Source organism: Rattus norvegicus, chromosome X (genome assembly GCF_036323735.1).
Source record: "Rattus norvegicus strain BN/NHsdMcwi chromosome X, GRCr8, whole genome shotgun sequence".
Taxonomy (NCBI): domain Eukaryota; kingdom Metazoa; phylum Chordata; class Mammalia; order Rodentia; family Muridae; genus Rattus; species Rattus norvegicus.
This window is the reverse complement of record NC_086039.1, coordinates 67634841-67660694: the sequence shown is the minus strand read 5'-3', so window position 1 is coordinate 67660694 and position 25854 is coordinate 67634841. Positions and strand designations below refer to the sequence as shown.

At 40.4% G+C, this 25854-nt stretch overlaps 1 protein-coding gene across 3 annotated transcripts in view; it reads left to right on the top strand.

Annotated features, from left to right (window-relative positions):
- Positions 1–20739, top strand: part of Ophn1 (oligophrenin 1) — a 378262-nt gene extending 357523 nt beyond the window's left edge. For 2 of the 3 annotated variants that reach the window (XM_006257072.5, XM_039099689.2), the window contains 4 exons: positions 10017–10182; positions 11303–11353; positions 15354–15395; positions 16584–20739. In XM_006257072.5, coding sequence (XP_006257134.1) covers positions 10017–10182; positions 11303–11353; positions 15354–15387 — 251 coding nt within the window. In that variant the 3' untranslated portion in view covers positions 15388–15395; positions 16584–20739. The remainder of the gene's footprint in view (positions 1–10016; positions 10183–11302; positions 11354–15353; positions 15396–16583) is intronic. The other variant, NM_001107848.1, reaches the window with a different exon arrangement.
- The last annotated feature ends 5115 nt before the right edge of the window (positions 20740–25854 follow it).

Below are 25854 nucleotides of genomic sequence, written 5' to 3'. Positions count from 1 at the left end.
AATGTATTTGTGGCAAGATATAGAGTCCTCTGAGTTTATGCCCAGAAGTGCTATAGCTGGGTAGAAAGGGAGTTCTAGTTTTGGTTTTATAGATGCTTCTACATTACTTTCCACAGTGGCTTCACCAGTTTGCACTCCCACAGTTTTCACCAACAGTATGAAAGTGTTCCTCTTTCTGCACATTGTTTTCTTGATGGTGGCCATTCTCACTGGTTGAGATGGGATTTCAAAGTTGTTTTAATATACATATCTCTGAAGATAGAGATGCTAAACATTTTAAATACATTAATTGACCTTTGTAATTCTTCCTTTGAAAACTGCCTTAGTCACTGTTCTATTGCTGTGAAGAGACACCATGACCAAGGCAACCCTTATAAAAGAAAGCATATAACTAAGGGCTTGCTTACATTTTTAGAGGTGGTAGCTGTTGAATTACTACATCTTTGTAGTCTAATGTCTCTCTGGCTGTGTTCCTTCTGCTTACAATTGTTTTGACCATGTTCTTTTGTATTTCCTACATATTTTAGGCTTGTTTTTCTGTCTCTATGAATAGTGAACTGCAACATGTAGCCCATTATGACCTTATTTGTTATATCCTCCTGCCTTAGCCTCCAGACTGCTGGGATTTTAGGCTTGCACTACTGCACCTGGCTAGAAAGTTTTTCCCCATTATTAGCACAGTGATTTAGCACAGGTTAAGGAAAAAATGCAGTATGGGGTAAGGAACTGGGAAATCCCGGGGAGTAGAGAAATCACAAGGATGGAATTGGTGTGTGAATTGTACATGAGGCCTTTCCGACTTGCTGGACTAGCATCAAAGACTCCCTTCTATAGAGGGCTAGAGAGATGAGGAGAGATGTAGATACTTTATAGTATGCATGAAGTCAGAGGGTCAGTGAGGGGAAATAAGCCTTTCCAGATACAGTAAAGGACAAACATTGTGTTGTTGGTGGCAGGGAACAGCTTTAGTACATGTGGACAGCACTGTCTTTGAACGGTTTAATAAATGCTGTTTTGTGTGGAGGCCAGCCGGATTCCACAGACAACTGACACTTTCTAATTCTCTGCTTTGGCCCTCCAATGTATTTGCAAGCTCACATTATTTTCCATGTCTCTATCTTGGATTTTATATCTTTAAAATGGGGTAGAGGATCACCTACAATAATTTTTAGGATTAAAGAGAATAACAAAATACTGGGCTCATAATCAGAAGATGAGATATGTTACTAATTCTCTCCCCTGTCCTGTCTTACCTCCCTACAATTTGCCTCTTGTAGGAGGCAGCCAGGAAAGGCCAGACATCTATGGAGACATCTGCTTCAGTTTAGAAGTCATATACTGATCATCACATTAATCAAGCAGAAAGTTCGGTAACTGCACTTCTACCCCCATGGTTAACTTGGCCCTGACCAGTGTCAAGACAGGTTTTGTCTGCTCAGCACACATAGTAACTTTTAGCCTCCCACTTTGGTTCTACCTCCAACATCTTTGGATCTAGAACCCAATCCCAGTGCCATCCCTTCTGTTGCTTCTCTCACACTCCTGTCCTTTGGGCTGCTGGCAGCAGTAACTGGGATCTAATGGAATCAGTTACTCTAAGAAATGATCTGACTTGTCCAGAGTCATCCAGGCTTTCTCAGTCTGAGCTACAGCATTGCCAGACAATTTTTCCCCTGCCTTAAATCAACAAGCTGATGTGGTACAGTTTTCCTCAAAGCCTCTGGCCTCCAGACTTGGCAAAACCGGAATGGGTTGGGCCATGGTAGAGCCTAGCCAAATCTCTGGTAGAGTTGCCTCTTTAAAATTTCCCCACCTACCATTTCACCTCTGCTTCCCTCTCTCCCACCCTACTTCTGCTGTTTGTGGTAAATTCCTGGACACCAGAAGTGTTATCAGATAATCAGTTGCTGCAAATAGTTCTTCACCTGAGTTACAGCTGATGATTAACCCCATGCGCTAACGAGCAACCTGAAAGACAGGCTTCAGAAGAAAGTTGTCTTTTCTGCTTGCCCCTCTACAGCAAACTCTTGTTACTTTTTTCACCTTTCGCTTCCATTATTCTAAATGTGTCACTGTCCTGCCTTCTCCACATACTTAGCCCTTTCACTGATCTAGCATGTGAGTGGATTTTATCATTCTCCACATCTTTTCCATAATGCAATTAGAAATGTCAGAAGCACGTGTTAAGTAGCTTACTTCCATGTCCATCAGCAGCTTAGCAATACCCACTATTCATCATGGCATCTCCTTGTATATGTGCTAAACTTTGTTGCCATTCATTCCTCTCCTTTACTGTCCTTCCCTATGCCTCTGCTAACTGGTTTCCATTCTTCTGCCAGTTAGTCCTCCCTTCTGCTTTCCTATTACATTTATTCCACCACTTTTCTCTGCTACCAGTTCCTTTATGATCTCTTCCTCTGCTCTCCCAACTTTCTATTTCTGTGTCCCTGTACATAGATAAACTCCCTCCCTTTGCACACGCATCAGTTGAAATCTAGACTCTGTATGTAACAGAAACATGTGGTCTTTCCTCAATGGTACTTTCTCTTATCGGTTCTGGTTTTACAAAATGCAATGTGTGATTTCTACAAAAAGATACAGGTGTGTTTGGGAGAATGAGGAGGAAGGAGAGATACATGTTTCTTGCTTACATACATTTACACATTCATACAGACATCACACTAAGAAAAGGGAAAGACTGGAGACAAAAAGCCATGATCGTGCTGTCACAATGTTCATGGTAAGAATGGCCCAATAGACTATGTGTGTTCCAGTGATGTTCCTGACAGGTGATGAGAACATTCCAGTAAGCACACGGGAGTAAGAAACCCTTCATTCTTCCTGAAGAATTGACACTAAAGTGTGTAGCCTGCCACATATAGGGGCCCCATGACATGTGGTATTCCCTGCTTAGTTTCTTTCGTCTATCTGGTGATATGTTCTAGACTTGGGGAAAGGATGCTTGCAAGACTTTTTTCAGTCACACAGCCATCAATTCTTCACTGGGGTGACTAATGCTGTAAGTGGCATTCATATCTGCTCTAAAAGTATTAGGAACAGACTTGCTTCTACAGTAATGGGCGTTCCTGGCCATTATCCACATTTTCTTGTTTGGACGTATTATGCTTTAGCAATCTACTGTTTGGTTTTCACTCTGCCTTTGCTGGAGTCTAACTTTAAATTGTTCCATAAGGATAATTAATGGCTAAGGGAAAAGGAAGGCTCTATGATGGGCATAGAGGAGTGTCATAGCAAGAAATCATTCTAGAGGACTTTGGGGAGATCTATACCCCAAGGTTGGGTATAGGTGGATATAAGGAAAGGTACAAGAAAGTTGAAAAAGTCAAAAACAGATGACTGTTGCATCCCCATGCATTTGCACATGCTAAGATCACATGCCATCAGCATTTGACAGAGGATGGGAAAGAACAAAATGATTTGGAGAGAAACCCACGTTTTGGACCAAGATTCAAGAGCAATGAAAAGGACAGCCACTTGGTTGAATAGCATAGGCTAGAGAAAATTCATAATTAAAACCCCATTGCCTCCCTTGATATGTGTCTTAAATTTGACTCTGTCTCTCCTAGCTGTGGGATTTAGGTAAATCATAACCTCTCTGAACATCTCACTTGTATAAGAGGATCATAATTATGCCCATTGGATTGCTATAACAAGGAAGAATAACATGTGTATACCTGTCCCATTCCAACTATCCTGTAAATGGAAGTAGTTCTTTGGTTTTGATAGCAGGCTATTGTAATTAGGTCAGCTTTACTTTTTATTCTCCCATTATGAGTAGTGTGGTATAGCACCTCCATTACAGGCAAGGTGTGTGTGTGTGTGTGTGTGTGTGTGTGTGTGTGTGTGTGTGTGTGTGAAGGTATATGCAGTCTATAAAGTACCTAGTTACATAGTAGTGGATCAAGTGGCAGAATGTAAGACAGAGGACATTTGCCTTTGTGTATTCTAGAGCCTTGGAGAAATCTCAAACCTAAAATACAAACAAAGGAAAGAGCTTAGAACTGTATTTTTTCCTTTAGCCCATCTATACACATGATAACCATCCAGAAAGTAAAAGCATTGTGGAGGGAAGGGGGAAAGAGGTATTTTTAGCTCTCCTTTATCTTCAAGTGTAGCTTGGTCCATGGGTCTGACCATCCTCCTCCAGGGTATTTTTCTATATGTCACTTCTGTGAGCCCCACATTTGGCCCTCTAATGTGACTGCCGAGTCTCATCATCATGCTCTCACTTACTTCCCATGTCTATAACTTCTCATCCCAGTTTGGCTTTAAGACCCTGCGGGGACTGTATCAGATCAGTTGTATGCATTCCTTGAGAGACACAAATGCCCTCACAGCATTCCCAGTATATCGAATACTTACTTTAGGTTTCTGAATACTTTTGAAGCTTGGAAGTATTATGTTTTTTTGTGTCACACAAAGCTCAGTTGGAAGCCTAAAAAGGGAAAGCTTTCTTTGTTGTCCTAAAAGTCCGGACTGCATTTTTCTTTACTCAATAAATATTTGTTGAATATCTGCCGGTTACAGGCAGAGCAATTTACTTGGGTCTCTGGGGAATACAGAGATGATTCCCACCTGGATCTTGCTCTCAAGTTGCTCCCATTCTAATAGGGGAGAAAAAGTCATGAAAACAAAGAGCCAAAGAACAAGATTCAAAGTACAAGACAACCAGTGCCTTAAGAACTACAGAAAGGAACTTGGAGAATCTTAAGCTTCCTAAGAGACATGGCACTTAAGCGGATGCAAATTTGGGCATGTGGGAATAGGATAAATAACATCTTGGGAAGATGATTAATGGCAAGACATGCACACAGAATAATAAATAATGATGTTTGTCTGGATTGTAGCATATGTGAAGAAGAATGGTAGAAAGCTAGATCAGAAAGGACTGCTGAAAGGGAAGAGGGTACTAAATGCCAACTTAAGCATTTTGGGTATTTTCTGCCGGCAAAGGGGAATCAGGAAATTGAAATCCATTTCTTGAGCTATAAAAGGAAGGTGGAATAAAAGAAGGAGGCAGAGACAGATGAAGAAATCGAGGCTTCTATGGTATACTCCCAAAGCAAAATACAAAAGTCAGCAAAAAGAGGTAAAGGTTTATAGACTGATACCATCTGCTGATTCATCTGCAAAACAGTCCAGTCCTCATATTGTACTGGCAGAGAAGTGAACTGCTGACTTACACAAGCTAGTTTTAGTATTAAGATGAGAATCCAAGTTTCTTGACTCCTAGTTATATGACTTCTTTCCATGCCTTGCCAATTCGACATTGTGGCTTAACTGTGACTGAGACAAATTGGAGGCAAGAAAGAACAACACTGGGGTCTTTAAGCCAAGAAAACTCTTTGCTGCTACTTCAAAGAATGACTTGTAACGAATCAAGTTGGAGTTACATACAAAGGGCCTAATCAGACAAACAGTTAATGGTGCTTACTTTGCAGGCCCTAGTTAGATGTCCATTTTGATGTGGCTTTAAAGGGAATGCATGAGGCTCCTGTTTTGAGGATGGTATCCGTTGTAGTCTTCAAGAGAAATGAACCCTAGCCTAGGCATGACTTCAGGTAGAAGCATTTTCTGGCTCTGAAGGTAAAATATCCTTCCTATGAGACTCCGCACTCCAGTAACTAGTAAAAATGGGATATCACTGTCATCTCTGGTCATCTGTGACCTGCAGTGAAGAAGCAGTGTCATGTGACTGACAACTTTTCAACTCATACTGCCCATCATTGTATTACTTGGGAGCATTGGAATACTCATGTGCAAGTAAGTTCTACTCTAGTTGAACTAGGCACTCTGAGGATGGGATCCAGGTACTGTACATTTAAAGGTCTTCACATGTTTTAATGTGTAACCAGGGTTGAAAGCCACTGCAGCACTGGTAACTAGAACTCCATAGATTTCAGAAAGCACATGCACATGGATCTGTTAGTAGTAAACCTTTGAGGGTCCTTTTCCTTTTGGAGTATCTTTCTCAACAGTGGAAAGGGCATAACATTTGTGCAGAATTATGGCCAATCTTAACTATGAAAAATGTATAAAAAGTACTAAATAATATATTTAATAATAAAAGTTGTCAGAACTGGAACTGTGCAAGATGCTGGAATTAAACCCTGAACTACAAAATTGGTCAATAAAGATAAATAATAAGTATAGCTTTACTTATATTTTCCTTACTGTTATTTGCAATTTTATATTGCTATTACTAATAACAGACACCAGGGAAAGGAGTAGGTATAGACACAAAAGATAAGAATTTCAATCAGTATTCTCTCACAATCTCTAAACATATAGGTGACAGGGAAAGTGTATTTATTCTTCTGAGCCTCAGTTTTCTTCTCTGTGAAATAGAAATGGCATGAAGTCTGTATTCCTTCCTTCTCAGCTTACTATGGAAATCATATGGGTGAATGTTTCAAACAGTATAAAATTTGTTAGGAAAACTCGATTAGTTTTAATTTAATTTTAATCTATTTATCATCTATCTATCATCTATCTATCTATCTATCTATCTATCTATCTATCTATCTATCTATCTTGCTAATATAGTTATAGAAAATCAGCCTGATACTAAGGGAATACCATGTCCATTAATGTAAGGCTGAACCCAGATGAGGAGATAGAAATTCTCTCTGTATCCAGAAATAGAATTTTCCTCATTCTTCCACTAATATACTACTTTACTATCCTAATCACTTGAATCACTTACCCTACATTTCCCCCTAAGATTCCTCAGTGGAGGATTATTTTTAATATGTAGTTCAAATTTCATCTCATAAAGCAAAATTATAATTTTATTAAATGTTTTGAGAATTTCACACCTACATACCATATTTTTTATCACATTTACCCTCTTTCTCCCTATAACTTCTTCCAGATCCAGCCATCCTCCCATCCCTTCCAAATTTAATTTCTCTCTTTTGTTTTTATAAAATCTACTGAATCTGACTTGTGTTTCATGTGTACTCATGAGTTTGGGGGCCATCCACTAGAATATGTTTGCCACACCAGGGGTCTCACTGTAAAGAAAACTGACTCTCCCTTCCCTAGTAGCCATTGTTTGTCAGTATTTCCTTAGGGAGGTGTGGGCTTACATGCCCCTCCTCTTTCTAACCTGGAATGTTGACTGGCTTGATCTTATGCAAGTCTTGTGCATACAACCACAGCTGCTGTGGGCTCATGAGTGCAACAGTCTTTCTATGGCCAGAAGACACTTTGCTGCTCTTATAATCTTTCCATTATTTCTTCTGCAATAGTCTCTGTACCTTGGGAAGAGGAAACATGAAACCATGGGTGCCTATTCTCTATACTTTGATTCATTTTGAGTTTCTGTATAAACTGTTATCCATTGAGCAAATAAACTACTCAGATGATATCTGAGAGCTACATTAATCATATGTATAGAGAGACAGACTATAGAGGGCAATTCGATTCTATGTTCATAGGTTCATCCTTTGACACAGTGAGCTTCCCAACCATGGATTCGAGGATATACTTGCATTAACAGGCATGTGCTTCTTCTTGTAGTTACCCTAAATCAAATCAGGAAATAGTTGGTTGCCCTGTAATATTTGGGCTATTATTGCAACTAAGAGCCTATCTTTCTAGGCCAGTTGTTATTTTAGCTATAGGATTCATATCTAGGTAGTGACTGCTGATAAGTGTCACCCCCAGCAGCCTACATAAAACCTTCTGATATTATGAAAGCTAGCCATCAGGGTGGAGGTTTCCAGAACATACTAACTTGATTTCTCCATGTTCTGTGCCCAAAGTGGGTGGTATCTTCAGCAGTAGGGTCTTGCCATCCAGTTGTAGTGAAAAGCCAAGAGTGGCCATAGACTGTGTTGTTTTGGAGTCTCCAAGACACCTCTAACCAAGAGACTGAGGAGGAAGTATCTCACACCTGGTGATGAGCCTTTTAGTTGGTAACCTATAGCATCTGGGAGGAACTATATCCCCTGTGTATGGTAACTCCAATTAAAGTATTTCATGTATTTAAGAAATTTATAAAAAATAGATCTCCATATGGTCTTTTCAAATATTCTTAATGTGACATTTCCCCCTCGTACCCATTCTTAAGGAGTAGATATATTACAGGCCGGTGATGTGAGCTCAGAATCCATAGAAGGAAGGAAGCAGAATGTCTAACACTTATTTACCATTGCTTGTCTTGGACATTATATGCCATCTAACTTAATTCCTAACTTAACCTTGTGAAAAGACATTGTTAAAGATCCATTTCCCAGATAAGAAAATGATAGTCAAGGGGATTGTCCAGGTTCCCAGTGCTTGGAATTAGCAGGAAAAGCCACTCATCCAGGGCTTCATAATTCTAGGCCCTCTATACTTTCTTCTATAGCATATTACATAAAGTAAAAATAAGACTTGTTTTGATGGGGTGGTGAAGAAACTAGTTTGATAGAGTAGACTTGGTAGATAATGTCCAGTGGTGATTACTGTAGCAATGATCTGAACCTATGTTGAGGATGTTGAACTTTATCCTGTGCATCTTAGAGCTACTGAGAAGGACTTGAACAAAAGGCAAACTGTGTAAACGTCAGTAAATCCTATAGTAGTATAATATAAATGGAATTTAATGCTTATATATTTTTCCTTTAAACATCTTGCAGAATGAATGAAATTCAAGATAGTCTCACATTAAGCAAATATTAAGATCTACTAATGCACTTGCATTGGTACACATGTGGCTATTTTTGTCTTCACTGGGACATAAGTGATTTTTGTGGATTTTTTCTTGTTTTTTTTTTTTTTAATAACTTCTCTTTGTATTCACTTCACATCCTGATCGCATCCTTCTTCTCTTCTCTCTTCTCAGTCCTGCCCTTAAAAATCCTCACCGTATTAGCCCCTACCCTTTTCTTCAGAGAAGGGGAAGCACGCCTTGACTACCACTGTTGAGACAGAATCTTACTCTGTAGCTTAGGCTGGCCTGGAACTCACTATGTAGACCAAGTTGGCTTTGAGCTAATGTCAATCCTTCTGCTTCAGGTTCCCCTGTGTTGGGGTTACAGAAGTGAACTCCAATACATGTTTTGACCATGCCCAAATTTTTAGCCTTTGTGGTTAGGTCTAACATTTTGCTATTAAGGTATGTGTTTTGTGCCAATTGGTTTTTCTTATTTTTACCTTGGATGAATTCCTTTGCACTTTTTCTTCAAAGTGGATTACTGCATAAACAAGTATGAATCATTGCCTATGCACAATTTTATATTTCATCCAGATTTTCCAGAATACTTGATGGGTATCTGGATAAAATAGGCCAGTTTATAGTGCCACCAGCAGGGGTTGTGGATTTAGCTCAGTGGTAGAACGCTTGCCTAGCAAGCACAAGGCCCTGGGTTCGGTCCCCAGCTCCGAAAAAAAAAATAAAAAAAATAAAAAAAATACAGGTAGGAAGGTGATTTAGGACAGTATTTTAATACTGAAAATTCCCTGGGATTTTTTTTTGAGATTCTGTTTTTAATTTTATGTGCATATGCATGTAGATGCACATGAGGGTGGTCGCCCACAGAGTTCAGAAGAGAATGTTGGATCACCTGGATCTGGAGTTACAGATGATTGCGAGTCTCTTGACACGTGTACAGGGGACCTAACCTGGGTCCTTACTTTCAACTGCTAAGCCATTTCTCCAGTTTCAGGATCTGAATTTTAGTGTCGATGAATTTATTGAATTCAAGTTTCTCATCAATCACTATTGTGTAGCTGGCTCTGTAGTGGACACGTTGGTTCCTAACTTAATTTCTTCAATTTCTGGAAACTGGTATGTCACTCCTCTGAGTTATAAAGCCAAGCAAATGTAGAATTAGGAAGGAGCAGCTGCCAGAAGCATTTTAAGACAAAAAGAGCGAGCAGTTGTTAGCCAAGAGGAAATGGCTCTCAGAAAAGATGGTCCAGACAACCTCAGTTAAGGTGCCTAATAATGCTCGGTGTTCTAGTTGGTTGACTATTTATCTTCTGGTTATTGTTTTCTCTTTTAGGAGATACTGACTGTTTCAGCAAAGTCCGGCCCCCAGGAGAAAAGCAAACAATCATCCGTCCTCCAGTGAGGCCCCCAGACCCTCCTTGCCGGTCCAGCACTTCACAAAAGCCAGAGTCAAAGCCAGAAACAGTGTCCAGCAATGCAGAGGAAATCCCATCATCAGTGTGAGTAATGTGTTTTATCAACTTGGCCTAAGGCCTGGGCTGTCCACTAGATGGTGGCTTCAGGATCACCATCTCTGGTTGCTATGTATACAGGGCATATGACTCTGGAGCATCATTCATTTCATAGTCTGGAGTACTATCCCGTGTCATCCCTATCTGGAGTATTCCACTCAATACCCAGAGCTGAGCTATTTCACTAAAGAGAAAGACCTCTGAAATTTTTTATATGGAGACTCATTTTTTTAGCTGCCCTGATATCAGTAGAGTAGAAAAATTACTTTTAGTTTTTTTTTTTTTTTTGCTCTAGAAATCTTTGCCTTATTTTGTCTTATTGCTACTGGCTTTCAAGTAATTTAATGAACACCTTTTCCCCCAATTATAGTTGTGCTTGGGCCTGCCCCCTCCCCTCTCTCTTTCTTGCCAGGAAAAGGTACGTTTAAAAAATTCTTCCAGGGGTTGGGGATTTAGCTCAGTGGTAGAGTGCTTGCCTAGGAAGCGCAAGGTCCTGGGTTCGGTCCCCAGCTCCGAAAAAAAAAAATTCTTCCAAAATTCTTCCAAAATGGCTCACAGGACAGGAGCTGAGCGGACATCCAGGCCTTTCTGATGCCTGGCAGTAAGTTGGGGAGCCAAGGAAGAAGCAGGCCTAAGGGACCTGCCTTGCTTGGCCATATCCAGTGACCTGGACCCTTCTTAGCATTTTGCCTCCTGACCCACCTTCTTCGAGTGTCTCTTGTTTTCCATAATTGTAAAATTAGAGAAAGAACAAGGCTTTCACAGCTTCATCTAAATCAGCAAAACATATTTATAAAGTGCCCTAAACTACACTTTGAAACTAAAGATTGTTTTCATTTATTTTTAAGACAGGTCTGAGAGGGCCACAGACTCTGACCATTTGGATCAATAAGAAGTAAAGGGTCTTATTTGTTGCCTCAGGGTGCCTATGGCTTCTGAGCCATTTCTCATTCTGTTATTTTCTCAAACCCTTGGCTTTTTTTGCCAACAAAATTTGGGCCGGTGTTGGTGACCTATGTGGTCCAGAGTATCAAGACCTTTCCATTGACCCTTGGTTCTCATTTGCATTTCACCACAACTCATCATCTTGGTTGGTTTCTATTTGTAGGGTGGCATCCAGGACCAGATTCTTTGAAACAGCTTCCCGAAAAACTGGAAGGTAAAAGAAACAGGAGACAGAAGAGAAAGCAAATGCATTTTTGATTGCATCCCATCTGTTTCTGCTCTCCCCATCTCCTTTTCTGTTTCTCTATAATTCTTGTTCTCTCCCCCTTTTCCTCTCCCTTCCTTCTTCTGCAATTATTATAGAGCAGCTTCTATGTCTTATCTGTGTTCCGCTACTTTCTCTTCCTTGGTCTTACTTGTGTCTCTAACATTCTCAGTTTCTTTCTGTATGTTTTGTTTCTCTTTAAGCCACTCTTCTTATTGTTCTTCCCTCATGTCTTGTCCTATCTATTGTCTCCTTTCTTAATACTTTCCACTGCTTTTCTTCTGTTTCTCTTTCACAGACATACACTCACACATATAAACACTGTTGTATGTACTCATATCCTATCCTAGTTAGGGTTTCCATTGCTGTGATGAAGCACCAGGAACAAAACAAATTGGAGAGGAAAGGGTTTAGTTGACTTACACTTCCACGTCACTGTTTGTCATCAAGGGAAGTCAGGACAGGGACCTGGAGGCAGGAGCTCATACAGAGGCTATGGAAGGGTGGTGTTTACTGGCTTACTCCTCATGCCTTGCTCAATCTGCTTTCTTATAAAACCTAGAGAACCACCAACCCAGAATGGCACCACCCACAATGGGCTGGGCCTCCCTCCATCAATTGCTAATTGAGGAAACACTTCACAATCTTGCCTCTTATGGAGGCATTTTTCTCACCTGATATTCCTTATGGAGGCATTTTTCTCACTTGATATTCCCTCCTCTCAGATGACTCTGCTGTGTGTCAAATGTACACAAAACTAGCCAGCACACATCACAAGCTACCTTACACCCAGTGAAGGTCTTTTTGTCTTTGTTATTTTGCTCATTTAGACTTCATAATGTATAGGTCAGCTGACAATGGCCTATAGAATATAACATTCTAGTATCTGTAGATTTGGAGTCAGTGTAAATAGTTGGCCTAATCAATGATTATCACACTGACTATTATCCATCTAAATGTCTTCAAAATGTGTAAAAGAAAAATTAATCATCCCAGATTCCTGACTTCTACTCTAGATTCACTAAAATTGATTATTAGAGCAGGGTCATTATTCTCTCCTTTTGTTCCTCCCTCCCTGGTTCCCCCTCTCCTTCGTTTTCCTCTGTTCACCCTTACATTCATTTTTAAAGTTTCTCAAATGCTGGTACAAGCTGTTCAAGCCCTGGGCATTTGGAAGCATTTGGACAAAAGCTCCTGGAGGAATGATTGCATAGTCTTCAGAGTGTTTGCTGTGAGTTTGTTCTATGTGACTAATCAGAGAGCTTTAAATTCGTGCTTTCTGGCAGAGAACAAGAGCAAACTCTTCTACATGCTCAGTTAAAAGCAGAACAATGCACCTTTACCCATTGATAAGGTGCCAGGATAGGTTTGACATCCTCTTACTAAAACTATGGAAACTAATTAACTAAGATGTGATTTTATATGATGAGTTACCGAAGTGTAGTTTGGCAGCCACAGGCAGCTCTGGGCTTAGCCAAATTTGATTTAGACCAAAACTTATCACTAATTCTACTATAACCAGTGAAAGTGAGGTCAAGCCACTGATTTATTTTACCAGTATCAAAAGATGAAAGGGTTTTGGATCTAAACCTTGGGGTTGTAGCTCAGTGCTGAGTTATTTTCATAGCATGCTTGCAACCCTGGGTTCTATGGAATGGGGTTGAGAGAGAGGTGCGGGGAGGAGAGAGGGGAGAGAGGGGAGAGAGGGGAGAGAGAGAGGGATAGATAGATTAAGAAAGATTATGAAATTATTAATAAGGTTGCCACCTATGAGCAGCACTACTTCTAAGCATCCGTTATCCCTTCCCAGGATAAATGATTTGAGAAATAAACACCAAAGAAACAGAGAAAAATAAACTAGAATGAACAGAAACGATTGAGCATATTGAAAAGAAAGCCTTTGAGAAGAGTTAATATATGAGCTGGGGCTTGATGAAATAGAAGTACACGGCAAAATCCGGAGGGTTAATCTGTATCTTATAAGGCATTAAGATGGGAATATTTGAGAAGCCTGAACAAAGTCTAGAAAAATTCTTCATGTGGAATGAGTTTCATTACTAGCCAAATTGATTTTGAGAACATGGAAAGATTGATAACATTGCCAATGGGCTGGGATTTGCCAACCAGTACTCAGGGCAGACTTAGACCAACCACAAACCCTGAAGGCCTTGTCCAAAGCAGGCACTTCAGTCTATGCTATTCTATCCACTCTGTATCTGGGCCTGTAGAACCTAGACTTAATCCTCTCTGCCCTAAGAATACACCTTGGAAGCAATGTGGGTAAATATACCTGCCTTCAACACATTATCCTAACTACTTATAGGGTCTTCTTTCTTAGGAGCCACAGAGGAAAAATATTCCTCCCACCTTGAACCCACCATGTCTATCTGGCCACTGAGTCAGATGTTACTCGTCATATGGCCAATTCTTTATTTGGTCATTGCTGCTAACTTCTACCATCAAAAATAAAAAGTGCTGAGCTGTTTAACTATTGTCTTGTCCCTTTTAGTTTTCCATTTGCATCCTTGGTTGTATCCTATCATTTCTATAGCATCTGTTTATTATTCCCTTACCCTTGTCAACAATTAAAAAAGAAACACTCAAAGGAAAACTTACTAGAGATTTGTCAGGAAAAGAAGGGAGAAGAGAATAAGGCAGTGCAGCTTCAGAAGTGATCAGTGTTCCCCTTTGTCTGCAAAGTAGGAGTGAGAGGAGAAAACTTAGCTGACCATAAGACTAGGAAAATGGATGAGAGCCAGACTGCAAAGGTCTTGTATGACATATTAACGTGTTTGCTCTTTGTATTATAGTCTACTTGGGGCAGGTCATGGAAGATGTTTAAGTGGTGGTGCACATTCTGAGCTAGCTGAGTTGTAAAAAGATTACTCTGGTGGTAAAGATTGGAAGCAAGGAGACCAATTAGGAAACAAATCTTGCTGGCAAGAGTTGATCAAAGTCCTGACCTAAGGTGTTGCTGTAGGAGTGGAATACAAGGGCAGATTTGAGATCAGTTCAATTAGACCCTGCTGGCTTTTCAAATGTGAGACATTGTAGAAGTGGGGAGAGAGAAAAGTCTAACTTTGGCAATTTGGTAGATGGTTCTATATTATCATAAACAGGTTTTCTGAGATGTTTGCTGTGTTCAATTTCAAATGGTGACTTTGAAGACATTGCAAGATATCCAGGTAGAGATCCCCAGAGAGTAACTGTAACTTAAAAGTAGTTGCCAGGATGGGGCCTATATAGATCCAGTAATAGAACCGTTAGGTATAACTAATATTATAGAACTCTAGTGTGGGACATCTATATATACTGCAATATGAGCAGTGACACTTTGGAAGATGAGTTCTAATATTTGGTGGTAATTAAAACCACAAATAGGAATAAAATAGTTTAGGCAAATTGTTTTAAGCAGTTTCAAGAGATGAGAGAAAAACAAAAGGCTATGGATAGAGCTGTGGATGCTCTGGCCATATTGGGGGTTTTAGGCTCTGGAATTGTCTCTTTCTCCCAGTTGTTCTCAGCTGAGTAAGTAATTTGCGGATGATCTAAACTCATTAACAGTCTGAACAGAGCTGATTTGGCTTTTAAGACAGAGGATTTATCTTTTCCATTGTACTTCTGCCTTCTTGCCCTTCTGACCAGTAATGATAATCACAGGATGTAAACTATGATCTTAGGCCAACTTCTTGATTTGTATCCAGTCAGCCGTATTCTAGTACTCAAAAATTGTTTTGGTGACTGAATTGTGGTTTTGTGGCTAGAATACTGAATTCTCAAAATCTGCCCAATTTAGAGGAATGGAACTGCATGTAGTAAAAGATCTGAGCAGAATAATTTCCTAATCAGAAAATTTTATTAATCAAGTGACTTTTTTGGGTTTTGCCATTAGCCTTTTCAAGTCCTAAATTTCCAGAGCTTTATTGAAATATCTTTCTTTTGCCTACAGTTCTCAAGGAAAACTTCCTGGAGATGAGAGTTGAGGCCACAGGTATGTTATTTCTACATTACAAAATGTTCTTCAAATAAGCCTGTTTCATGGCATCTAAGATTTTGAAGACTAGAGTACTACGTAAGTCCAGAGGCTGGGAACTTACTCCATGCCTCAGCCACTACCTTATATATATCCTTTAAACTTAACTTCTTCATGAGGTTTTATATGATTTAAAGTTATCTTTTCCTTCTGTTCTTCCTCAGCCACATTATTTTTAGAATTCATTAGGAGTCTCAGGCTGTGACTTTTTGGCCAAGCACGTTTTTTTTTCCCCTAGTCTCAATTTCTGTTTGTAAAATGAGATAGATGGAACTTTGTTACTCTGACACCCTTTGAGTCTGTAAAGAAACTAGTGACTTCCCTTTTGATAGTATAACAAATGTCAAGATGTCTGTAGTGGGATTTCATTCCTTTAGACCAAGTCATTATTTCGGTCCTTCCTACTTGACCCTGTCGTCTTTAAGTCCTTTGTATTTTTCTAGCACAAAGAACTTTCATATCCACGATCTCATTTAATCCACATCACATGCCAGGAGTAAGGAGGATACTATGTGTTCTAAATCAACAAACAAAGGAACTGAAGTTCAGAGGGGATAAGTGACTTGCTAAGGTCACAGGAGACTTGGGGGTCAGGGAAATGTCTTTCTCTGCGTAGGACTTTTGATTGCTTGGTTATCAGATCTCTGGCATGACATGAACCAATATGCACATTAATGAAGTTCAAGTCTCTGGAGTTTGGCTTGCCATGTGCTCCTTAGCCTTCTCTTGTTTCCTGTCACTGCCAGTCCTCCATGACCTCAAGATAGATAAACCTTTCCTTATCAGCTTAAAAAATGAAGGCCTGCTCAAAGGAAGTTTGGAGATACTGAAAGGACCAGAAAGGACCAGAAAGGCAGTGGCTACGGTGCAAGGGAAGAGAGTAGGCCAGTAGCCTCAGAAGTTCTCCTCTCAGGATTTTGCTTCCCCTGCTGATAGATTTTTAGGGAACTGGAGGTGGGATCAAAGGTGCAGTCTCTACTTCTAATTTCAGCAGTCTTAGGCCTGTTGCATAGGATCTGAAGTAGTAAAGTCCCTTTTCCAGGATAGGTACCAGTTACAGGGTAAGTAGAGACACCCCAATGCTCAATGTCTGCTAAATAGTTACCCAAACCTAGCTAACTTCCTACTTTCTTCTTTTTCTTTTAGGTTTGAAAGGACTTGGTCTTGTAGGACCCTTTTCTGGCTGGGAAAAGGGTCTCCTTCAAACCCTTGCGAGCTATTGGTGCTGAAGAGCAGCTCTTTCTGGCCTTGTAGACTCGGTGTCTGGGAACCTATAAAATAAGGAGCACATGTCTTAGGCACGTGTTTGTTTCTCCTTTGCATTCTGTCTTCATCTCCCCAGAATTTCGATTGTGAGCAATTTCTAGGACACTGGATGGCTGGATTCTCTGAAGCTCTAAGCTCTACTGAAGGGAAAGACCCACTGACCTGTATCCAAGCGTACAACCTGGTTTCCCACTCTTCTCTGAACAGCGTGTTTCCTCGAAGGTCGTTGGATTCTGCACGATTCAGGGCTAAAGACTGTACTTAGGTCTCTTACCCTGATCTAAAGACCCACCTGAGTTGGGACCATTGCTTACCTTATTTGGAAGGGGTAGAGGTGTTAGGTGAATATTGGAGAATTACGTCATGTCTCTTTTCAAGGACTAATTCCAGCTTGGCACCCTGGTAGCGTGACATGTTACTGAAATGCAGAAGGGCTAAACTGCATGAATGATTCACACCCAGAGTCCTTCCCCAGTATGGGCTTAGGAAAATAGACTTTTCTCTTTTTGCTTCCTGCCTTTGAGGACAAATCTGCCAAGCATGTTTTGCATGTCAAAGCCTGGGCCTCTCTGGAGTTTCCTTCCTTTCTCCCAATAGCTTCTTTTCCTGCAATCAACAAATAAAACGAAACAGAAAACATTTTCTGTAAAAAGGGGAGGGGGTCAAGTGTCAGGAAAAATGGTTAAGATCGACTGAGTCCAAGGAATTGTTGCTCTTGCTTCTCATTTGCCTCTAGCTTATGACGTGCCCTTTCACCCCCCCCACCACCAAAATAAACCCAAGCAAACAAACAAAGCCACAAACACAGGAAACCAGATCTTAACCAGGGGCTTATGGATTCTGGAACTCCATGATGCCCCCAAGATGACATATACAATTCCATGAGGGTAATGCCTTTTCTGAGCAGATGGTTCCTAACATTCTACCGAATTTCAAATGGGACTGCAACCCAATAAAGGTTAAGAACCACAGCCCTTGAGATAAAAGACTCTTTACAGCCCATAAAGGGTTGGATTAGAAGGAACTTTCAAAAGCATTTATACTAACAACAGCTTAGTTTACATGAAGAGCAAGTTAGTGACCACAGCAGGACAAGATCCCAGGTGTCTGAGCTCCTACATAAGGTTCTTTTTAGTACACCACATTTATCTAGGAAGGGGCCTTGTAGGTGGTGGCTTTAATGGCCCTTTTGGGAGGTATTGGCTTTTATCCTCTTTCTAGAGCCTCTCATATTTGCCAGCAAGTCGAAAATTTCAAGATACAAGCCCCAGTCCCTTTCATTACTGCTGGAGTCATTGAAAGTGCACTAAAGCAAAAGCAGTACCTGCAGTAAGTAAGGAGTCTGAGGAACAGACAGTTTTGAACCCTGTTTTTCAGAGTGCTGATGCTTCTGTTTTTGGGCGGATGCCTAGGCTGCAGCCTCCAAGGCTTTCGGGGCTCTTATTGAGCTCTGCTCTTAAAGCTTTTCCCTCTCTGTTAATGAGTGAAAAGCAAGCATATGGGCAGAACTTGGTCACAGGAGTGGGTTACTAGGTCTTTAGATCCATGAATGATTATAAAGACAGTTTGGATCTGGATTTTATGAGGAAAAATACCATGGTAAACACTAAAAATATTAGAATACTATTGAAAGGCAGAGAAAGACATTGCAATCCCAATCGAAAAAGTATCTAGAAACTTTGCTCTATGATTGCGGTATTATGTGGGGGCATGAATGAAAACTCAGCTGGGGAAGGTGGGGGCACCAATTTTGGAGGCCAGGGAGCAGTTGGTGGGGGTAGTTCTGCTTCTTCAGTTAACTCTCTTTGAAGACTGAAACAAACCATTTCCCTTGGAAAAGCACAACGTTCTGTGGTGAAACATACTCTTATGAAATGGGATTGGCTTGACCTGTGCATGATGCATAGGCACTCACTCAGAAGACATGATGGTGTGTGTGGTAACTGTGAGAAATTAGCAGCAACCCTGGCAAGTAAGTGAGAACTGTTAAGTCTTAGACAGTAACAACAGAAGTGCTAGCACTTATTAATCACCCACTAAGGACTAGGTACTTCAAATGCCCTATTCTTTCATCCCTATAACAATCATGTAAGTACTCGTCTTGCCCAGATCAGAAGAGTACCTAGGTGCATTAAGTTACTGGGTCTAGGACGCAGACATAAATACCAGAGATGTGATTTGCATCCAAGCCTCTCTGACCTTGCACCCTGTGCAATTTTCCCTATGCCGGGCTGAGGTAGGTATTTAAATAGAGGACACATGACTGGAGGTGGATGGACAGTTGATTCCCATGTTCCTTACAAATATGGAAAGGAAAGCAGTTGGGTTGGGGGAAAATGGTACAAGTCCATTTCATAAGGTAGTAAAATATAGACTGAACTATACTCCAGATTTGGATTTTCTTTTCACTCTGGGTTTACCCATTTGGTAATATATTTTAAAAGATCATGCCACCTCTCCTTGTAAAGTGAAGAATTTGCTGTCATTAGTAGCTGTGAATTCTTTGCCTTAGTCATTTTTTTTGATAGAGAAAGTGTTTTCCTAGGTGATTCTGTGCTTTCCCAGTATGTCATGGTTTCATTCAGAAGGCTGATGGCATGCAAACATGCAGATTGAAGAGGAAAGTTCTCTGTGCCTCTGTGGAATTGGATGCCCTGGGGTCATATCCCTACAAAGATTTTCTTCAGTGAAAGCAAAAACCAGGAGGTCATTTAATAAAAGAAATTTCATTGAATTTTTTTTTTTGTATTTCAAGTTGAAAAATGAAAAAGAGGTGTTATGGAGTATCCAGCACCATGGGACAAAACTAAGCATTTGATTTAAATAGTAAAACAGTGTCATGCAGAGAGCTTCTGAAATAATGGGCTACGATAGAGAAACATCTTTCTCTTTTCAAGACGTTCCTTTATTCTGTAAGAACTACAAAAAAAAATAAAGGAATTAGTTCAACAACTTGTAAAATAATTGCTTTTGAGAGAACATAGATCAGTGAAGCTGTTATTAAAGTAGCAGCAGACAAGTGGCCTTGACACATTCCAAGCCTACAAAAGCTTTTGAAACAACAGCAACAGAAAATCCTGAGAAGCAAAGTAACTTGACAAGATATTTTCAATGAAGAAAAGCCTTCATTTTTCATAGGGAAATGCAGTATTTTATGTCAAGGACACTAATAGAGGCCTTAAAAGATTGCCTATATGTACCATGTGTGTGAAATCAGAGAAAAGAATGAGATCCCTGAGCCCATTCATGTGCTTTTCAATTAAGTGTGCAGAGTCTCTTGTATAAATGTCCTCCCTCTGCAGTCTCATCACGGAAATAGTCTTTCAACATATCAGGAATGATGGTCCACCCACTACCTACTACTTACACCGCCTTGTAAGATATCTAAAGAGAACTCAGCACAAAATTCTTTTGGATCCACGAGTTTTAATTTACTCTCCACTTTGCAACACAGCTTTGTCATTCTCTCAGGCCTCCCAGCATCTGTACATGAAGGCTGGCGATTCTGTCATGTACGTAAGGAAACATGAGGCCCAGAGAGCAGAAGATGAGTTGTCCATGAGCAGAATCTAGAAATGATAAAAATCCAGGATTGAAAACTAGAGAGAGTTTTCCATTTACCGAACTGTCACAAAGCAGTTATGACAATGGATCCCAGGGCCAGGGAGATCGCTCGACAATTAGTACTGGTTGCTCTTTCAGTGGTCCCGAGTTCAGTTCCCAGTGCCCACATGGCAACTCATAACCATCTATAAATGTAGCTCCATAGAATTCAATGCCCCCATCTTTACCTGCAGACAAAAATACCCATGTACATCAAATTCATAAATACATCTTCAAAAGAAAATGAATCCCAAATGAAACTGAGGACGTTTAGAAATAGGACTAATGAAAACACAAGTGTTGGCATTACATTACCTGGGGGCTTGTTAGAAATGCTGATTCTTGGGATCTACCCTAGACATCTGAAATAAGAATCTGTATTTTAACAAGACCCCATAAGAGATTTCTATTCACATTAAAATTTTGAGAAACACTTGGCTTTGTCTGATCTAATCTGTTGAGAGTCCATAACTTTCTGCTTCTTGCATTGCTTTGCACGTGGCCTGTAACTTTGCTGACAAGCGAATGAAGTTTCTCTATGTCTAAGAATAGCAGAGGGAGTCTAGGGAATAAACAGACTGAAAGTTACTTGGCTGTCAGACTGCAACGGAAGCAGTAGAAAGGCAGCATGTGGCCCTTAGAACTCTTCTCAGGATCTCTATGGTCAAGACTGAGCTTTGTCACTTCCTCTCTGAGATGCTGAGCACGTCATTCATGTCTACTTTTGTCTCAAAGGATCCTGTCAGCATTTATACACAGGCCTTGATACAATGAAAATGGACAACTCTGCTGGTCTGTGGCCAGTTTAGCATCTTCATTTCACACAAGAAGGGGAAGATTGGGAGGAAATTTTAATCATAGCAAAGCAGCATTAACAGAAATTGCAAAAGACCAGGAGGAGCATGGTTAGTTAAATGGCTGGAAATTAGTTTTCAAATTAAAGTATGACAAAGTATACTGAGATTCAGCTGCTTCAGGCCATGTACTTGATGAACTGATTCATATTGTGGCTAAAGCTTTTCTTGCATGATTTAATAAAAAGATTCCTTGCCTCGGGCCTTTTGGGGGATGGTTTGGTGGTGAGAGAGGAACTTATCAACAAAAGGGAATTTCCTGTTCCCCATCATCAGCTCCTTTCCTCTCCAGGTGAGTCTAATGCTGGAAAGTCTAATATGAAAGCCACTGGCTACAAGGTAACTTCTTATAGCCAGAGAAACAAGCTCAGAGAGGGAAAACTACTTGCTTAAGTCTACACAGCATAGCCAAGGATAGAAACAAGGCATTCAGAGTACCATCATAAAGGACTTTTCTTGGGTAATCTGTATGCCAGAGTCTAGTCTAGACACTGGCTTCCAACAATGCTCACTCACACAGAGGAGAACTCCCATACGTGTCATCCAGGATTTTTTTCTGTTTCTGCCAGATAAATACTGCTTTGTTTGTGTCTCACATAGCTTATCATCTTATCAAAGGTGTGATTTTCCCATTTTGTTGATGCTCAGAGAGGGGGAATCACAGCATAGGAAGGGGAGTGGGCCTTCAGTCTTTCCTATGCAGTGCTACTTCTCTAGGGAACCTTAAGCTTTCTCCTGGGGGAATATCATGAATTCTAAGTTCTTAATTACTTCAGATCCGTTGTTTCAGACGAGGCTGGTTGCTTTTCATATTGGAGTACATAACAGTTGCCTGACATAAAGTTTTGCAGAGGAACACTCTTGGGTTCTTTACTTTAGTTTTCCTCACAACAGCCACTTCAGGAGACAAAGTACTTCACATTTGGACAGACAGGCAACTTGAAACGCAGCAATATGGCTTTATTAGTCTTTTCCTGTTATCTCACAATTATCACAGATTTATAGCTGAGAGACGACTCAGAGGCTAAGAGCACTTGTTGGTTTTCCAGGGGATCTGGATTGATTTCTCTGTAGCAACAGAGTAGTTGATAACTGTAACTCCAATTCCAGGGGATATTTTGTCCTTTTTTGGCCTCTGTGGGTACCAGATAAGCATGTGGTATGCACATATACATTCGCAAACATGCATAAACAACCCAATTTTTTAATTATCAAAAAATTAGCATGCTATTACCCATATAGTGTTATCTCACTGTTTCTGTTAATCACATAATGGTTCAATTACTTGAATGGTTACCTTCTGAGCTACACAGTTTTTTGAGATTATTCAAGGTTATTGGCATAATTTAATTTCTTCTAGTGAGACTGAAGTCTTTACACTTTTTTAAAATTTCTTTTTAAAAAAATTATTTTTGCACTCCAGATATTATTCTGTTCCTGGCCCACCCTCTAACTTTTCCACATCCCATACCTCCTCCCCGCCCACCCCTGTCTCCAAGAGGATATCCTACCCTACTCACCCCACCAGACCTCTAAACTTCCTGGGGCCTCCAGTCTTTTGAGGGTTAGGTGCATCTTCTCCCATTGAACCCAGATCCAGCCGTCCTCTGCTTTATATGTGTTGGGGGCCTCATCTCAGCTGGTGTGTGCTGCCTGGTTGGTGGCCCAGTGTCTGAGATAACTAGGGGTCCAGGTTAATTGAGACTCCTGGTCCTTCTACAGGATTGCTGCCCTCCTCAACTTCTTCCAGCTGCCCACAGGGGTCAGCAGCTACTATTCATTGGTTGGGTACAAATATCTGCATCTGACTCTTTCAGATGCTTGTTGGGTATTTTGGAGGGCAGTCATGATAGGTCCATTTTTGTGAGTGCCCCATAGCCTCAATAATGGTGTCAGGCCTTGGGGCCTCCCCTTGAGCTGGATCCTTGGGTCTGACACTGGACCTTCTTTTCCTCAGGCTCTTCTCCATTTCCATCCGTGCATTTCTTTCAGACAGGAACAATTATGGGTCAGGGTTTTGACTATGGGATAGCAATCCCATTCCTCACTTGATGACCTGTCTTTCTGCTGGAGGTGAGCTCTACAAGGTCCCCCGCCCCATTGGAAGGCATTTCATCTAGGGTCCCCCCCTTTAAGTTCTGAGAGTCACTCACATCCCAGGTCTGATCCATTTTGGAGGGTCCTACCAACCTCTTACCTCCTGAGGTCACCTGTTTCTATTCTTTCTGCTGACCCTCAGGGCTTCAATCCTTTTCCTCCACCCAATACCAGACATGTTATTCTCCCCTGCCCCCCCATCTCCCTCTCTCCCCTCCTGTGGTTGCTTTCTTCTCCCTCTGATGTGAGACTGAGGTATCCTCACCTGGGCCCTTCAGCTTGTTGAATTTTTTGAGTTCTGTGGACTGTATCTGGGTATTCTGTACTTTTTTTTTCTTTTTTGGCTAATAACCACTTATTAGTGAGTACATACCATGCATGTCCTTTTGGGTCTGGGTTACCTCACTCAGGATGATATTTTTCTAGTTTCATCCATTTTCCTGCAAAACTCAGGATGTCTTAATTCTTAATAGCTGAGTAGTATTCCATTGTGTGAATGAACCACATTTTCTGTATCCATTCTTCTTTTGTGGGACTTCTGGGTTGTTTCCAGCTTCTGGCTATCATAAATAACCTATGAACATAGTGGAATATGTGCCCCTGTGGCATGGTGGGGCATCTTTTGGGTGTATTCCTAAGAGTGGCACTGCTGGGTCTTTAGGTAGATCTATTTCCAATTTTCTGAGGAACCTCCACATTGATTTCCACAGTGGTTGTACCAGTTTGCAATCCCGCCAGCAATGAAAAAGTGTTCCTTTTTCTCCACAACCTTGCCAACATATGTTGTCACCTGAGGTTTTGATCTTAGCCATTCTGATTGGCATAAGGTGGAATCTCAGGGTGGTTTTGATTTGCACTTCCCTGATGACTAAGGATGTCGAACATTTCTTTAGGTGCTTCTCAGTTGTTCGATACTCCTTAGTTGAGAATTCTTTGTTTAGTTCTATTTTTTGACATATAAAATTTTGATCACATTCTTTTCCTCCACCCAACAGCTCCCAGATCCTCCTTCATCTTTCTGTCTACTCAACTTCATGTTCTCTGTCTCAAAAAACCCCACGAGACAAAAAAAAAACCCCACTAAGATAAAAAGTAACAAGACAAAACCTCCTCCATATTTAATCTAGCTACCCAAATCCTTCTTTTGTTTCTACTTCTGCTTTTCCTTTGCTTCCTTTTGCCTCTTCTGTTTAGGGTTCACCTCAAAACAATTGTTGAATCTGGTGCAATCAGAATTTTCTCCATATCTTATTATCTATATCAACTTTAATTGTATCTTAATATTTCTTTTGTAATAAATCAGTTTTGTATATGGAATTTTCTTGTAAAAACTATGAAGTAACTACCTACAGAATTCCTACCTTTCAGTTTCCCTAAAGATGTGAGATGGTAAAGTATACTTTCTATTGCCATACTAATAGGCTGTAACACTTTTCTTACTAAATGAAAATGTGTTGGAAATTCTTTGAATTTGTCTTAATATAATTCCTATGTGGTATCCCTTGACTAGCCCATTTGATAAAGGAGAAAAAGGTGGCATAGACCCCAAGTTTTTATCCAAGTTCCCACAGTAAGGATATAGTGGATTCAGGATTAAATCTAGACAATTCTTTTTATTATCTACTGAGAAAATTCTAATGTATAAACATGGGAAACTGGAGTTTCTAGAAAGGAGGTAGAAGCAAATTTGATTTTAAGGATGCTCTAATCTTGTGTTCTATGTCCTTACATTTTGATAATACAGCCAATACAAATTTCTGTTAAATTTCTATGGAGTGGAGGTGCTCTCTCTCTCTCTCTCTCTCTCTCTCTCTCTCTCTCTCTCTCTCTCTCTCTCTCGTCAATGGTGATGATAGTTTGTGATTGGTAAAGTCAAAATGGAAAAGCACCAGGAATTTGTCATTGAGCAGCATCTCCATTTGAAGGTTTTCCATGAATAGAAAAGAATCTTCCTATTCTGGTATGGGCTGTATGTCAGGATAGAAAACACTAGATAATCAACTTTGTTTTGTTTCACTTTTAGAGTTTTCAGTCCATGGCCATTTGAACCTATTGCTTTGAATGAAACATCATAGGGGAAGTGGGAGCACGTGGCAGAGCCAAGCCACTATCTTATTGTTATACAGCAAATTAGGCAGAATATGAAAATGCTCAAGACGTTCTTTTATCAATCATAAGTATACCCTTAGTCATATGGAAACTTTCCACTAGTACCCACTTATAAAGTAGCTATCACTTCCCAACAGTGTCATAATGGGAACATAGCCTTTAACATGTGAGCCTTTGGAAGACATTCTATATCCAAAGAACTTATACCCAGTTTCTCTTAATTTCTCTGAACTCTAGAAAGTCTCACTACACAGGCCCTCAGAATCCCTGCCAAAATTTCACCTAGAAATAAAGATGAAATAGTTTTTCTAGCTCTCATAAAGCTACACAGGGCTCTTCTTTCTCCATGCCTGCCTTTTCTACTAGTTTTGTCAATCCTATATTTATTTCTTTGGTTTCTTCTTTCCTAACTACTACTACACAAAGTCCTGGAAGGTGCCACCACCCTACTACTGCTAATCCCAGACACAACATGACGTGAGATAGGT